Source organism: Cucurbita moschata, unplaced genomic scaffold (assembly GCF_002738365.1).
Source record: "Cucurbita moschata cultivar Rifu unplaced genomic scaffold, Cmos_1.0 Cmo_Scf00001, whole genome shotgun sequence".
Taxonomy (NCBI): Eukaryota; Viridiplantae; Streptophyta; class Magnoliopsida; order Cucurbitales; family Cucurbitaceae; genus Cucurbita; species Cucurbita moschata.
Window position 1 is genome coordinate 409,950 of NW_019268517.1, and position 17,466 is coordinate 427,415.

A 17,466-nucleotide genomic window follows, 5' to 3' on the forward strand; every position below is an offset into this window, starting at 1 on the left:
GTTTAGAGTAAAAATCAACTAAATTTAGATGCGGAAATTTTATTTAAGAAAAAAAAATAAATAAAAATGATTGGTCCAGAATGCTCCTAACTCTAACGATATTTACTTCAATTTAGAAATTCTGTTAAAATTTTCTCATATAAAAACAAGTCATTTGTTGAACGGAAAGAAATCAAGGCAGCAACTTCCCATCTTCATTACCCAAGAAAACAAAACAAAAAAAATAATAATAATAAAAATAAATAACAGCTTGAGATTTGTAGCGAAGAAACATGGCGTATGACGGTGGTGGATGCAAGAACAATAAGGCTGCCCTGGTTGGGTTGTTGTCTTTGTTTTTTGTTGCCTTGGTTAACGGTGTAAGTGGCGCAGGAGAGGAACCTGGCTCCTCTAATGCTGCCATTAAGACCCTATGTGAGCCCACTACTTACCGTGAAACTTGCGAAGAAGTCCTGGTGAAGTCCAATGTTGACTCAAAAGACCCACGTGAGTTGGTCAAGGCAGGGTTCCATTTTGCTATTGAGCAGCTCAAAGCGGCCATTGCAAATTCCCCCACTTTGAAACAAGCCGCCACTGACCCCATGGCGCAAAAAGCAGTTGATGCTTGCGACGAGCTCATGGATTATGCAATTGATGATCTTTTAACTTCCTTTGATAAAATCACCGATAGTTTTGATGTACACAGAGTGAATGCTTATCTTGAGAACCTTAGGATTTGGTTGAGCGCTGCATTGACATATCAAGAAACTTGTTTGGATGGTTTCGAGAATGTTCCTGGCGATACTGGTGAAAAGATGAAGAATTTGTTGAAGACGTCAAAAGAAATGACCGCCAATGGACTTGTGATGGTGGGTGAGGTTACATCCCTTGTGAGCACTTTGTGGGAGAAGTTGGGACTGCTGCCACAAACGGGGCGACAACTTCGAACGGAGGAATCCAATGAATACCAAGAGGGAGAGCCATCTTGGGTGAGCGACAGGCGAGGGCTACTCGAGGCCACTGGAGCTAACATCAAGGCGAATGTGGTGGTGGCTAAAGACGGAAGTGGAAAGTACAAGACAATAACTGAAGCCCTTAAAGAGGTACCATTGAAGAGCAATACAACCTTTGTGATTTATGTGAAGGAAGGAGTTTATAAAGAGCAAGTGATGGTGGACAAAAAAATGACCTATGTCATGATGATTGGAGATGGCCCGACTAAGACCAAGATCACAGCTAACAAGAATGTCATTGACGGAACACCCACATTCAAAAGTGCTACCTTTGGTAAGTTACCATCTAGTTTATAATCATATTCATACGAATTCAATAATTGAATTTAACATCATTTCATATTCTTAACAGCGGCGATCGGGTCCAACTTCATCGGAAAAGACTTGTGGTTCGATAACTCAGCTGGGCCTATGAAACACCAGGCTGTGGCACTCCGAGTTCAATCCGACATGTCAATCTTCTACAATTGTAGAATGGACGCCTATCAAGATACTCTCTACCCCCAAACCAAACGTCAATTCTACCGAGATTGCACAATCTCCGGTACCGTTGATTTCATCTTTGGCAATGCTGCTGTCGTGTTACAGAACTGTAAGATCTTAGTGAGGAAGCCATTGCCGAAACAACCATGCCCTATCACTGCCCAAGGTCGAATGGAGAGTGATGAGCCCACTGGTATCGTCCTCCAAAATTGCATCATCTCTGCCGACCCTGAGTTCTACCCCATTCGCCATACCAGTAAGTCCTACCTTGGTCGCCCATGGAAGCAGTATTCAAGAACCGTCATCATGCAATGCCAAATCGACGACTTGATCCAGCCTGAAGGTTGGCTTCCATGGAATGGTGATTTTGCTCTCAATACTTTGTATTACACAGAGTTTGATAACAGAGGACCTGGTGCAGCAAAAGAAAATAGAGTTAAGTGGAAGGGAGTTAAACAGATCACAGCAAAACAGGCCATCAATTTCACCCCTTCGTTGTTTATTCAGGGTGATGATTGGATCAAGAAAATCGGAATACCGTACACTAGTGCCCTGATGAAAATCTAAAATCAAGAGAATAGAGCTCCTAGAGTTCATGAGTTGAAGCTTTTCGTGTAATCTCTGGATTAGCCTACTTTTAAGGCATGACAATGGTCTAAAACCAAGGGATAGGGACAGTTTTGTTTAAAAACATTATCATTCATTTTAAGATTTTGAACATTAATTTATCATTCATTTTAAGATTTGAATAAAACGATTCTTTTTCTCTCTTCTTGATTTAGAAGAGATTTGAACATTAGGCTCAATTATCGATTATTAGGTTTTTTTTTTTTTTTTAATTGAATCTTAAATTTTAAAAAAGAACTAAAATAGTATTTTAATTTATTTTAAAATTTAATTTTTTAAGAAAATAAAAAATTAAGAAGAAAATAAAAAATGAAGACCAGTGTCTAAGTACTATTTTATGGGATTTCCAAAGTTGATAATAGGAGGTGGGTCTCAATATTTATGGGATTCCTACAAGAAGGTAAGAGTTCACCCAACAATTGACCAAGTCAAGAGTCAGAATATGGTGCCATATGATAAAAGATCCAAAGAGAAGTCATAAGCATCCAGAGGCAAGTTCACCCAACAACTGACCAAGTCAAGAGTCAGAACGTGGTGCTACATGGACACATAGACGATTGGTTTGATCTATTTCTTTATCTCCCCATGAATCATATGTTTGTAACGGGGACAGAATTTTCTCAATTCCAATCAACTAGGCGTATTGTTTCGATTCTTTTGAGTAATATATCTAGAAACCCCCACGGATTCCTTATTAGCACCGTTTCGAACACAACAGTACATTCCAAAATAACTATTATTCGGGCATCTTTCCCTTGGCCATGAAACTCCCTTGTATTGTTTATTCACGCAACTCTTCTATTTTTTATTCATGCAACAACTGACCAAGTCAAGAGTCAGAACCTGGTCCCATATGACAAGATGGTGCCATATGACAAAAGAGAAATCAGAAATATGACAAGATGGTGCCATATGACAAAAGAGAAATCAGAAATATGACAAGATGGTGCCATATGACAAAAGAGAAATTAGAAGCATCGAGAGGCAAGTTCACCCAACAACTGACCAAGTCATGAGTCGTGGTGCCATATGACAAAAGAGAAGTCAGAAGCATCCACTCGAACTTGTCTCCAAGCTGACGGAAGACATCAGCAAGATCCAACAACTTACAAAGTCAAGAGTCAGAGGTGCCATATGACAAAAGAGAAGTCAAAAGCATCTAGAGAGGCAAGTTCACCCAACAACTGACCAAGTCAAGAGTTGTGGTGCCATATGACAAAAGAGAAGTTAGAAGAATCCACTCGAACTTGTCTCCAAGCTGACGAAAGACGTCATCAAGATGAGCATTATGACAAAAGATAGTCAGGTGCTTAATAATTTTATACCTTTCTGAAAACCAACCAATTCCAGCGAGTCGAGTCGGCAACAGTCAGAGAGTAAGGATCGTCATCCGGACGATGCCGAGATTGAGTAGGGGAGAATTTCACAATTAATGGGGCGAATGCGCCCCGAGAAAGACATCGAGGACGATGACTAAATTAAGTGGTGGTGAATGTCACAATCTTCAATAGGATTGTGCCCGAGTAAGTCATCGAGAACGACGACTAAGTTAAGTGGGGGAGAATGTCACAACCATACAATGAAGAGAGTAGGTTGTGATCCTCACCTCATGACAAGCAAATTGACGTCCCTCAAGAGACGCGCATCCAGCCACATGCGGGCCAATATAGAAGAGTGCCATGATGTGATTGAGGAAGACGATGCATTATCCAACACACCACCATCGAAGTGGGCATTGAAGACAAGTTGAGACATGAGCAAGACATTGAATAGACATGAAGAGTAAAGATAGGGTTGTTGAAGGGCAGGGTAGGGCCTCAGGCCCTAACAACAAAAAGTTGGGGTTTCAAAAGGAATTTGGACATGCGGTTCGGGATTTAAGTCCATCCATATGAAATATGAATGGTTGTTTGGTGTCAATCGGACACCGGATGGACAATGCACGACACCGTATGACCGTTCACCAAAATCATGTCTACGCCTGAAAATTGAAAATGGCTCAAAATGTACTATAGGGTACCATGGTGTTAGCTCTCCACCATCCCTGGGCCCTGTGGTCTAAGTGAGCTACCCTGTGGCAAATACACGTGTGTCATAGTGTGCGCGAGCGTGTTGAGACGAGTGTCTCGGGCAATTTCTTTTGAAATGGATTTTTGAAGGACAGTACCGGACGACACGGGTGTGGCGGTATTGCGCCCTAGCCTCGTGTTGGAGGTTGCTACATACACCCGCTATCCGGTACGGTATTCGTAAATGACTCGGCATGGGCACGGGAGGGCCAATGCCTCTATAGAACCTGGATGGATGGGTGTTCGGGAAGTCTCGATGAGATGAAAGACATGCGGGCCCATTCTCGATGGCATGACCGAGCGAGTTATGATGGCCGACGACATCCCGAGACTCGGGGTGGCATCAAGACATATGGACCCATCGATGGGGATCAAGATGACAAGATGAGAAGCGACGTTGCATTGAGAGACCTTGGCCCGAGCAGAGGCAAGGTCGAGCCAAATGATTTGGCCTAGTGTAGCCTAGTGTAGAGGCAAGTCGGATGTGTCGCAGACAATTGAACATGCACGCGCAGGCGGCGTGTGTGGTTGAAGAAGCTTGGATTTCGCACAAGCGATATTCGATTGGCGAAGACAAACTTCGCCTAAGGTCCGACGAAGCCACAAAGCAGGGGCGAAAAATATATATGGGGCTTGATTCCCCTTAAGGCCAGTCGTGAGCGTGTCAAGATCACGATGCCACACGGTAAAAAATGTAGGGCCGAGACACTGAGCAGGGTTCCTTCCTTTCAAACAATGCCAGTATTTGGATATAGTAGCCACATGATTGCCCCCCAAAATCTATAACAATTTTTTAGAGAATGACTATGTTTGTTTCAGTGTCGCGTGAACCTTGAGGGAACGAGATTGCTAGTCTTGGAAGCAGCTGATCAGTTAGATCGGCTAGGAAACAAGAAAGCACGTGGGACGATTGCAATGACAAGGTAAATTTTCTTACATCTAATTGAAGTTATTTAAGTTCACGACCTTTCATAAATGCTTTAAACCTATCTTTGGAGTAGAAGAATCACTAGAATATTGAACAAAAAGTCAACCTATCTAATTGTCATTCTTTCGGACTTACAAACATCTTAGTTACCACGGCATGTTCAAATTAATTTTTATTTTGAAGAAGAAAAAACATCAATTTTTTTAGTTTGATCATATGGGGTTTTGAATCTCTTGACCACATGATCCAAATTATATATATCTAAATTGGTTAAACTCAACAATATTAATGATTTTTTAAACAAAAAGAATAGCTCCCAAATGGCGCAATCCTTGTGTTAATGTTCATTTTTGTTGCATCTTTATTAAAATTTATTTATCACTCCAAAACCTTCAGATTTATAAGTTGCATTTTTTACTGATCACAAATTTTTATATTAATCTAATATGAGCTAATGAACTTCCCCTCAATAACAAAGAATTACTTATAATAAGAAAAAAAAAACTTAATTAAAATATGTAGCATAATCAACTAAGATTTTGAATACAAAATTACGAAAAATTAACTAAATTAACCTAAATTTATAGTAAAAATTAGCTAAATTTAGATACGAAAATTTAATTTAAGAAAAAAAAAGTAAAAATGATTGGTCCAGAATGCTCCTAACTCTAACGATATTTACTTCAATTTAGAAATTCTGTTAAAATTTTCTCATATAAAAACAAGTCATTTGTTGAACGGAAAGAAATCAAGGCAGCAACTTCCCATCTAATATTACCCAAGAAAACAAAACAAAAAAAAATAATAAATAAATAAATAACAGCTTGAGATTTGTAGCGAAGATACATGGCGTATGACGGTGGTGGATGCAAGAACAATAAGGCTGCCCTGGTTGGGTTGTTGTCTCTATTTTTTGTTGCCTTGGTTAACGGTGTAAGTGGCGCAGGAGAGGAACCTGGCTCCTCTAATGCTGCCATTAAGACTCTATGTGAGCCCACTACTTATCGTGAAACTTGCGAAGAAGTCCTGGTGAAGTCCAATGTTGACTCAAAAGACCCACGTGAGTTGGTCAAGGCAGGGTTCCATTTTGCTATTGAGCAGCTCAAAGCGGCCATTGCAAATTCCCCCACTTTGAAACAAGCCGCCACTGACCCCATGGCGCAAAAAGCAGTTGATGCTTGCGACGAGCTCATGGATTATGCAATTGATGATCTTTTAACTTCCTTTGATAAAATCACCGATAGTTTTGATGTACACAGAGTGAATGCTTATCTTGAGAACCTTAGGATTTGGTTGAGCGCTGCATTGACATATCAAGAAACTTGTTTGGATGGTTTCGAGAATGTTCCTGGCGATACTGGTGAAAAGATGAAGAATTTGTTGAAGACGTCAAAAGAAATGACCGCCAATGGACTTGTGATGGTGGGTGAGGTTACATCCCTTGTGAGCACTTTGTGGGAGAAGTTGGGACTGTTGCCACAAACGGGGCGACAACTTCGAACAGAGGAATCCAATAAATACCAAGAGGGAGAGCCATCTTGGGTGAGCGACAGGCGAGGGCTACTCGAGGCCACTGGAGCTAACATCAAGGCGAATGTGGTGGTGGCTAAAGACGGAAGTGGAAAGTACAAGACAATAACTGAAGCCCTTAAAGAGGTACCATTGAAGAGCAATACAACCTTTGTGATTTATGTGAAGGAAGGAGTTTATGAAGAGCAAGTGTTGGTGGACAAAAAAATGACCTATGTCATGGTGATTGGAGACGGCCCGACTAAGACCAAGATCACAGGTCGCAAGAGTGTCGAGGATGGAACACCCACATTCAAAAGTGCTACCTTTGGTAAGTTGCCATCTAATTTATAATCGTATTCATACGAATTCAATAAGTGAATTTAACATGATTGCATATTCTTAACAGCGGCTGTCGGATCCAACTTCATCGGAAAAGACTTGTGGTTCGAGAACTCGGCTGGACTTTACAAAGGCCAGGCCGTGGCACTCCGAGTTCAATCCGACATGTCAATCTTCTACAATTGTAGAATGGACGGCTATCAAGATACTTTCTACCCCCATGCCAAACGTCAATTCTACCGGGATTGCACAATCTCCGGTACCGTTGATTTCATCTTTGGCAATGCTGCTGTCGTGTTACAGAACTGTAAGATCTTAGTGAGGAAGCCAAAGCCAAAACAACCATGCCCTATCACTGCCCAAGGTCGAATGGAGAGTGATGAGCCCACTGGTATCGTCCTCCAAAATTGCACCATCTCTTCCGACCCTGACTACTACCCCGTTCGCCATACCAGTAAGTCCTACCTTGGTCGCCCATGGAAGCAGTATTCAAGAACCGTCATCATGCAATGCCAAATCGACGACTTGATCCAGCCTGAAGGTTGGCTTCCATGGAATGGTGATTTTGCTCTCAATACTTTGTATTACACCGAGTTTGATAATAGAGGACCTGGTGCAGCAAAAGAAAATAGAGTTAAGTGGAAGGGAGTTAAACAAATCACAGCAAAACAGGCCATCAATTTCACCCCTTCCTTGTTTATTCAAGGTGATGATTGGATCAAGAACACCGGAATACCGTACACTAGTGCCCTGATGAAAATCTAAAACCAAGAGAATAGAGCTCCTAGAGTTCATGAGTTTAAGCTTTTCGTGTTTATTCGTAGTAATCCCTGGATTAGCCTTAGGCATGGCAATGGTCTAAAACCAAGGGATAGGGACAGTTTCATTTAAAAAATTCGTGAACATTAATTTATCATTCATTTTAAGATTTTAAGATTTGAATAAAACGATTCCTTTTCCCTCTTCTTGATTTGATTGAGTTGAGATTACATGATTTAATATTTGTAATATTTGTAGTTTAAAATATATTATAATTTAACTAAATAATTTTATGATAAGATCAAATCAATTTAAAAATGGTTAAATCTTCAGTTTTTTTAAATCACTCCACTAAATTTCTAAATAAAATCAATTTATTAAAGTATTAATTTCATAATTTAAATCTAAAAATTAGGCTCTATCAATTATTAGGATTTTTTTTTTAATTTCTCTTAAATGAATCTTAAATTATAAAAAAGAACTTAAATAGTATTTTAATTTATTTTAAAATTTACTTTTTTAAGAAAATAAAAAATTAAGAGTAGTGCCATGTTAATAGAAGGTGGGTCTAGAAAATATTTATGGGATTCCCATGTTAATAGGTGGGTCTCGAAAATATTTATGGGATTCCTAAAGTTGTTAACAGAAGGCTAAAGGTGGGTCTCAAAAATCAAAGAATTACAGATGAATGTACAAAAAGGTAAGTTCACCCAACAACTGACCTAGGAGTCGTGGTGAAAAGCATCTAGGAAAGTTCACCCAACAATTGACTAAGTCAAGAGTCGCGGTGCCATATGACAAACGAGCCAACAATTGACCAAGTCAAGAGTAAGAACACGGTGCCATAAGGACAAAAGAGAAGTGAGAAGCATCCAGGAAAGTTCACCCATCCAGGAAAGTTCACCCAACAATTGACCAAGTCAAACGTGGTGCCATATGACAAAAGATCCATCCTGCAAGGCAGAGCCGGCGGCGGCCAGCTCGGTGGCCAGCCCTTTGATCTTGCGAACATAATTTGTAGCAGATTGATCTCGTTTCTTGGTCGTGGCGAGCTCAACACGAATCTGAGTAGTGCGAGCACGAGTTGATGACGAAAACATCCGCTGCAGGGTATCCCACGCCTCCTTGGACGTAGTAGCGGCAACCACATCGTGAAGAATCCCCTCGGACATGGAGGAGAGAAGGCCGCTAAGGATCTGTTGATCCTGATCATACCACTGATTATAGGCCGGATTAGAGACCAGCTCAGCACTAAGTCAGAACGTGGTGCCATATGACAAAAGATCCAGAGGTGCCGTATGACAAAAGAGAAGTCAGAAGAGACAAGTTCACCCAACAACTGATCAAGTCAAGAGTCAGAACGTGGTGCTACATGGACACACAGACGATTGGTTTGATCTATTTCTTTATCTCCCCATGAATCGTATGTTTGTAACGGGGACAGAATTTTCTCAATTCCAACAAACTAGGCGTATTGTGTCGATTCTTTTGAGTAATATATCTGAAAATCCCCACGGATTCCTTATTAACACCATTTCAAACACAACAGTACATTCCAAAATAACTGTTATTCGAGCATCTTTCCCTTGGCCATGAACCTCCCTTGTATTTTTGATTCACACAACTCTTCTATTTTCTGACTCAAACTTGTCTCCAAGCTGACGAAAGATGTTGGCAAGAGTCAGAACCTGGTGCCATATGACAAAAGAGAAATCAGAAGCATCGAGAGACAAGTTCACCCAACAACTGACCAAGTCATGAGTCGTGGTACCATATGACAAAAGAGAAGTCAGAAGCATCCACTCGAACTTGTCTCCAAGCTGACGGAAGACATCTGTAAGATCCAACAACTTACCAAGTCAAGAGTCAAAACTTAGTGCCATATGACAAAAGAGAAGTCGGAAGCATCTAGAGGCAAGTTCACTAAACAACTGACCAAATCAAGAGTCGTGGTGCCATATGATTGGTCAAGAGTCATGGTGTCATATGATAAAAGAGAAGTTAGAAGCATCCACTCGAACTTGTCAACAAGCTGACGGAAGACGTCAGCAAGATCCAACAACTGACCAAGTCAAGAGTCAGAACGTAGTGTCATATGACAAAAGATGGTGTCATATGACAAAAGAGAAGTCAAAGCATCTAGAGGCAAGTTCACCCAACAACTAACCAAGTCAAGAGTTGTGGTGCCACATGACAAAAGAGAAGTTAGAAGAATCCACTCGAACTTGTCTCCAAGCTGACGGAAGACGTCATCAAGATGAGCATTATGACAAAAGATAGTCAGGTGCTTAATAATTATATACCTTTCTTAAACACAACCAATTCCAGCGAGTCGCGTTGGCAACATTCAGAGAGTTAGTTTCGTCATCCGAACGAGGCCGAGATTGAGTAGGGGAGAATTTCACAATTAGTGGGGCGAATGCGCCCCAAGAAAGACATCGAGGACGATGACTAAATTAAATGGGGGAAAATGTCACAATCTGCAATACGATTGTGCCTGAGTAAGTCATCGAGAACGATGACTAAGTTAAGTGGGGGAGAATGTCACAACCATACTATGAAGAGAGTAGGTTGTGACCCTCACCTCATGACAAGCAAATTGGCGTCCCTCAAGAGACGCGCATCCGACCACATGCGGGCCAATATAGAAGAGTGTCACGATGTGATCGAGGAGGATGATCCATCATCCAACACACCACCATGCGAAGTGGGCATTGAAGACAAGTTGAGACATAAGCAAGATAGAGACATTGAATAGACATGAAGAGTAAAGATAGGGTTGTTGAAGGGAAGGGTAGGGCCTCAGGCCCTAACCTCAAAAAGTCGGGGTTTCAAAAGGAATTTGGACATGCGGTTCGGGATTTAAGTCCATCCATATGAAATATGAATGTTTGTTTGGTGTCAATCGGACATCGGATGGACAATGCACAACACCGTATGACCGTTCACCAAAATCATGTCTACGCCTGAAAATTGAAAATGACTTAAAATGTACTATAAGGGTACCATGGTGTTAGCTCTCCACCACCTTGGGCCTTGTGGTCTAAGTGAGCTAACCTGTGGCACATACGTGTGTCACAGTGTGGGCGAGCGTGCCAAGATGAGTGTCTCGGGCAATTTCCTTTGAAATGGATTTTTGAAGGACAGTACCGGACGACACGGGTGTGGCGGTATTGCGCCCTAGCCTCGTGTTGGAGGTTGGTACATACACCCGCTATCCGGTACGGTATTCGTAAATGACTCGGCATGGGCACGGGAGGGCCAATGCCTCTATAGAACCTGGATGGATGGGTGTTCGGGAAGTCTCGATGAGATGAAAGACATGCGGGCCCATTCTCGATGGCATGACCGAGCGAGTTATGATGGCCGACGACATCCCGAGACTCGGGGTGGCATCAAGACATATGGACCCGTCGATGGGGATCGAGATGACAAGATGAGAAGCGACGTTGCATTGAGAAACCTTGGCCCGAGCAGAGGCAAGGTCGAGCCAAATGATTTGGCCTAGTGTAGAGGCAAGTCGGATGTGTCGCAGACAATTGAACATGCACGCGCAGGCGGCGTGTGTAGTTGAAGAAGCTTGGATTTCGCACAAGCGATATTCGATTGGCGAAGACAAACTTCGCCTAAGGTCCGACGAAGCCACAAAGCCGGGGCGAAAAATATATATGGGGCTTGATTCCCCTTAAGGCTAGTCGTGAGCGTGTCAAGATCACGATGCCACACGGTAAAAAATGTAGGGCCGAGACACTGAGCAGGGTTCCTTCCTTTCAAACAATGCCAGTATTTGGATATAGTAGCCACATGATTGCCCCCCAAAATCTATAACAATTTTTTAGAGAATGACTATGTTTGTTTCAGTGTCGCGTGAACCTTGAGGGAACGAGATTGCTAGTCTTGGAAGCAGCTGATCAGTTAGATCGGCTAGGAAACAAGAAAGCACGTGGGACGATTGACATGGCAAGGTAAATTTTCTTACATCTAATTGAAGTTATTTAAGTTCCTGACCTTTCCTAAATGCTTTAAACCTATCTTTGGAGTAGAAGAATCACTAGAATATTGAACAAAAAGTCAACCTATCTAATTGTCATTCTTTCGGACTTACAAACATCTTAGTTACCACGGCATGTTCAAATTAATTTNATTGCATATTCTTAACAGCGGCTGTCGGATCCAACTTCATCGGAAAAGACTTGTGGTTCGAGAACTCAGCTGGACTTTACAAAGGCCAGGCCGTGGCACTCCGAGTTCAATCCGACATGTCAATCTTCTACAATTGTAGAATGGACGGCTATCAAGATACTTTCTACCCCCATGCCAAACGTCAATTCTACCGGGATTGCACAATCTCCGGTACCGTTGATTTCATCTTTGGCAATGCTGCTGTCGTGTTACAGAACTGTAAGATCTTAGTGAGGAAGCCAAAGCCGAAACAACCATGCCCTATCACTGCCCAAGGTCGAATGGAGAGTGATGAGCCCACTGGTATCGTCCTCCAAAATTGCACCATCTCTTCCGACCCTGACTACTACCCCGTTCGCCATACCAGTAAGTCCTACCTTGGTCGCCCATGGAAGCAGTATTCAAGAACCGTCATCATGCAATGCCAAATCGACGACTTGATCCAGCCTGAAGGTTGGCTTCCATGGAATGGTGATTTTGCTCTCAATACTTTGTATTACACAGAGTTTGATAACAGAGGACCTGGTGCAGCAAAAGAAAATAGAGTTAAGTGGAAGGGAGTTAAACAGATCACAGCAAAACAGGCCATCAATTTCACCCCTTCCTTGTTTATTCAAGGTGATGATTGGATCAAGAACACCGGAATACCGTACACTAGTGCCCTAATGAAAATCTAAAACCAAGAGAATAGAGCTCCTAGAGTTCATGAGTTGAAGCTTTTCGTGTTTATTCATAGTAATTCCTGGATTCAGCTATTCAGGCATGACAATGGTCTGAAACCAAGTTATAGGACTCAGAATTCTAGACAGTTTTGTTTAAAAACATTACCATTCATTTTAAGATTTTGAACAATAATTTATCATTCATTTTAAGATTTTGAATAAAGGGATTTTTTTCTCTCTTGAGTGAGTTGAGATTACAATTTGTAGTTTAATATATATTATAATTTAACTAAATAATTTTATGAATTAAGATCAAATCAATTTAAAAATGGTTAAATCTTCAGTTTTTTTAAATCACTCCACTAAATTTCTAAATAAAATTAATTTATTAAAGTATTAATTTCATAATTTAAATCTAAAAATTAGGCTCAATTATCAATTATTAGGATTTTTTTTTTAATTTCTCTTAAATGAATCTTAAATTATAAAAAAGAACTTAAATAGTATTTTAATTTATTTTAAAATTTACTTTTTTAAGAAAATAAAAAATTAAGAGTAGTGCCATGTTAATAGAAGGTGAGTCTCGAAAATATTTATGGGATTCCTAAAGTTGTTAACAGAAGGTGGGTCTCAAAAATTGAAGAATTACAGATGAATGTACAAAAAGGTGAGTTCACCCAACAACTGACCAAGGAGTCGTGGTGAAAAGCATCTAGGAAAGTTCACCCAACAATTGACTAAGTCAAGAGTCGCGGTGCCACATGACAAACGAGCCAACAATTGACCAAGTCAAGAGTCAGAACACGGTGCCATAAGGACAAAAGAGAAGTGAGAAGCATCCAGGAAAGTTCACCCAACAATTGACCAAGTCAAACGTGGTGCCATATGACAAAAGATCCATCCTGCAAGGCAGAGCCGGCGGCGGCCAGCTCGGTGGCCAGCCCTTTGATCTTGCGAAGCTCGGTGGCCAGCCCTTTGATCTTGTGAACATAATTTGCAGCAGATTGATCTCGTTTCTTGGTCGTGGTGAGCTCAACACAAATCTGAGTAGTGTGAGCACGAGTTGATGACGAAAACATCCGCTGCAGGGTATCCCACGCCTCCTTGGACGTAGTAGCGGCAACCACATCGTGAAGAATCTCCTCGGACATGGAGGAGAGAAGACCGCTAAGGATCTGTTGATCCTGATCATACCACTGATTATAGGCCGGATTAGAGACCAGCTCAGCACTAAGTCATTAGAGACCAGCTCAGCACTAAGTCAGAACGTGGTGCCATATGACAAAAGATCCAGAGGTGCCGTATGACAAAAGAGAAGTCAGAAGAGACAAGTTCACCCAACAACTGATCAAGTCAAGAGTCAGAACGTGGTGCTACATGGACACACAGACGATTGGTTTGATCTATTTCTTTATCTCCCCATGAATCGTATGTTTGTAACGGGGACAGAATTTTCTCAATTCCAACAAACTAGGCGTATTGTGTCGATTCTTTTGAGTAATATATCTGAAAATCCCCACGGATTCCTTATTAACACCATTTCAAACACAACAGTACATTCCAAAATAACTGTTATTCGAGCATCTTTCCCTTGGCCATGAACCTCCCTTGTATTTTTGATTCACACAACTCTTCTATTTTCCGACTCAAACTTGTCTCCAAGCTGACGAAAGATGTCGGCAAGATCCAACAACTGACCAAATCAAGAGTCAGAACCTGGTGCCATATGACAAAAGAGAAATCAGAAGCATCGAGAGACAAGTTCGCCCAACAACTAACCAAGTCATTAGTCGTGGTACCATATGACAAAAGAGAAGTCAGAAGCATCCACTCGAACTTGTCTCCAAGCTGACGGAAGACATTTGTAAGATCCAACAACTTACCAAGTCAAGAGTCAAAACCTAGTGCCATATAACAAAAGAGAAGTCGGAAGCATCTAGAGGCAAGTTCACTAAACAACTGACCAAATCAAGAGTCGTGGTGCCATATGATTGGTCAAGAGTCGTGGTGTCATATGATAAAAGAGAAGTTAGAAGCATCCACTCGAACTTGTCAACAAGCTGACGGAAGACGTCAGCAAGATCCAACAACTGACCAAGTCAAGAGTCAGAACGTGGTGTCATATGACAAAAGATGGTGTCATATGACAAAAGAGAAGTCAAAGCATCTAGAGGCAAGTTCACCCAACAACTAACCAAGTCAAGAGTTGTGGTGCCACATGACAAAAGAGAAGTTAGAAGAATCCACTCGAACTTGTCTCCAAGCTGACGGAAGACGTCATCAAGATGAGCATTATGACAAAAGATAGTCAGGTGCTTAATAATTATATACCTTTCTTAAACACAACCAATTCCAGCGAGTCGCGTTGGCAACATTCAGAGAGTTAGTTTCGTCATCCGAACGAGGCCGAGATTGAGTAGGGGAGAATTTCACAATTAGTGGGGCGAATGCGCCCCAAGAAAGACATCGAGGACCATGACTAAATTAAATGGGGGAAAATGTCACAATCTGCAATACGATTGTGCCCGAGTAAGTCATCGAGAACGATGACTAAGTTAAGTGGGGGAGAATGTCACAACCATACTATGAAGAGAGTAGGTTGTGACCCTCACCTCATGACAAGCAAATTGGCGTCCCTCAAGAGACGCGCATCCGACCACATGCGGGCCAATATAGAAGATTGTCATGATGTGATCGAGGAGGATGATCCATCATCCAACACACCACCATGCGAAGTGGGCATTGAAGACAAGTTGAGACATAAGCAAGACAGAGACATTGAATAGACATGAAGAGTAAAGATAGGGTTGTTGAAGGGAAGGGTAGGGCCTCAGGCCCTAACCTCAAAAAGTCGGGGTTTCAAAAGGAATTTGGACATGCGGTTCGGGATTTAAGTCCATCCATATGAAATATGAATGTTTGTTTGGTGTCAATCGGACATCGGACGGACAATGCACAACACCGTATGACCGTTCACCAAAATCATGTCTACGCCTGAAAATTGAAAATGACTTAAAATGTACTATAAAGGTACCATGGTGTTAGCTCTCCACCACCCTGGGCCTTGTGGTCTAAGTGAGCTAACCTGTGGCACATACGTGTGTCACAGTGTGGGCGAGCGTGCTAAGATGAGTGTCTCGGGCAATTTCCTTTGAAATGGATTTTTGTAGGATAGTATCAGACGGCACCGATGTGCCGGTATTGTGCCCTAGCCCGCGTGTTCGAGGTTGCTACATACACCCGCTATCTGGTACGGTATTCGTAAATGACTCGGCATGGGCAAGGGAGGGCTAATGTCTTGATAGAACTCGGATGGATGGATGTTTGGGAAGTCCCAATGAGATGAAAGACACGCGGACCCATTCTCCATGGCATGACTGAGCGAGTTATGATGGCCGACGACATCCTGAGACTCGGGGTGGCGTCAAGACATATGGACCCTGTCGATGGGGATCGAGATGAAAAGATGAGATGCGACGTTGCATTGAGAGACCTTGGCTCGAGTAGAGGCAAGGTCGAGCCGAATGACTTGGCCTAGTGTAGAGGCAAGTCGGATGTGTTGCAGACAATTGAACATGCACGTGCAGGCGGCGTGTGTGGTTGAACAAGTTTGGATTCCACATAAGCGATATTCGATTGGCGAAGACAAACTTCGCCCAAGGTCCGACGAAGCCACAAAGCCGGAGTGAAAAATATATATGGGGCTTGATTCCCCTTAAGGCTAGTCGTGAGCGTGTCAATATCACGATGCCACACGGTAAAAAATGTAGGACCGTGACCCTGAGCAGAGTTCCTTCCTTTCAAACAATGCCAGTATTTGGATATAGTAGTCACATGATTTCCCCCCACCCCCTTATAACAATTTTTAAGAGAATGACTATGTTTGTGTCAGTGTCGTGTGAAACTTGAGGGAACGAGATTGCTAGTCTTGGAAGCAGCTGATCAGTTAGATCGGCTAGGAAACAAGAAAGCACGAGGGACGATTGCAATGACCAAGGTAAATTTTCTTACATCTAATCGAAGTTATTTAAGTTCATGACCTTTCATAAATGCTTTAAACCTATCTTTGGAGTAGAAGAATCGAACAAAAAGCCAACCTATCTAATTGTCGTTCTTTCGGACTTATCTTCATTTTTTTTTGTTAACCATTTAACAGATTTCTACCCTTCTCCTCTCTCATTTTTTCCTTTTTTTTTTTACCACGTCTTCATTAATATCTTGGTGAAACATGGCACAGGTTGCAGCAACCAATATGGCATTGCAAATTCTGGACATGGCAATGCAAGTTCATGGTGCAGGTGGCTTATCTTCTGGCACTGTTCATGCTCATCTCTGGGCTGCTGCAAGAACCTTCAGAATACCAGATGGCCCTGATGAAGTTCATTTAGGAACCATCGCCAAGAGCTTCGGAGGGCTAAGCTTTGAAAATTGAAAGGAAAAATGTCTCAAACCAAATGGAATATTAGGAACAGATAAAATCGATCATCGTCTCAATGTTTCCAAAGAAATTGATATCTTGACATTTCTATGGACAATCAAAACCTTATTCGAAAACTTACTGTTATTTTTATTATTTCAAATATTAAAGTTAATTTTTATTTTGAAGAAAAAAACATCAATTTTTTTAGTTGGATCATATGGGGTAGGGTTTTGAATCTCTTGACCACATGATGAAAATTATATATATCTAAATTGGTTAGAGCTCAACAATGTTGACGACTTGTTAACTAAACAGAATAGCTTCCAAATGACCCAATCCTTGAGTAGTTTATGTAGCTTATGGGACAATTAAGGAAAAATGAGTAGTTTTCTTTTTCACAAGTAAGGTTAAAGGTCATTATCAATCCTAAACAAGTAAAAGTTAATGTTCATTTTTGTTGCATCTTTATTCAAATTTATTTATCGCTACAAAA

General features: G+C 41.5%; 2 protein-coding genes across 2 annotated transcripts; both read left to right on the forward strand.

Moving 5' to 3' along the window:
• The first annotated feature begins 483 nt into the window (after positions 1 to 483).
• LOC111445855 (probable pectinesterase/pectinesterase inhibitor 21) lies at positions 484 to 7,818 on the forward strand. Its single transcript, XM_023084374.1, has 2 exons — positions 484 to 1,266; positions 7,018 to 7,818. The coding sequence occupies exons 1-2, from the start codon at positions 582 to 584 to the stop codon at positions 7,713 to 7,715; spliced, it is 1,383 nt and encodes a 460-aa protein (XP_022940142.1). The 5' UTR covers positions 484 to 581; the 3' UTR covers positions 7,716 to 7,818.
• A 3,174-nt stretch (positions 7,819 to 10,992) lies between these two features.
• Positions 10,993 to 12,712, forward strand: LOC111452666 (probable pectinesterase/pectinesterase inhibitor 21). Its single transcript, XM_023093491.1, has 2 exons — positions 10,993 to 11,188; positions 11,871 to 12,712. The coding sequence occupies exons 1-2, from the start codon at positions 10,993 to 10,995 to the stop codon at positions 12,566 to 12,568; spliced, it is 894 nt and encodes a 297-aa protein (XP_022949259.1). The 3' UTR covers positions 12,569 to 12,712.
• The last annotated feature ends 4,754 nt before the right edge of the window (positions 12,713 to 17,466 follow it).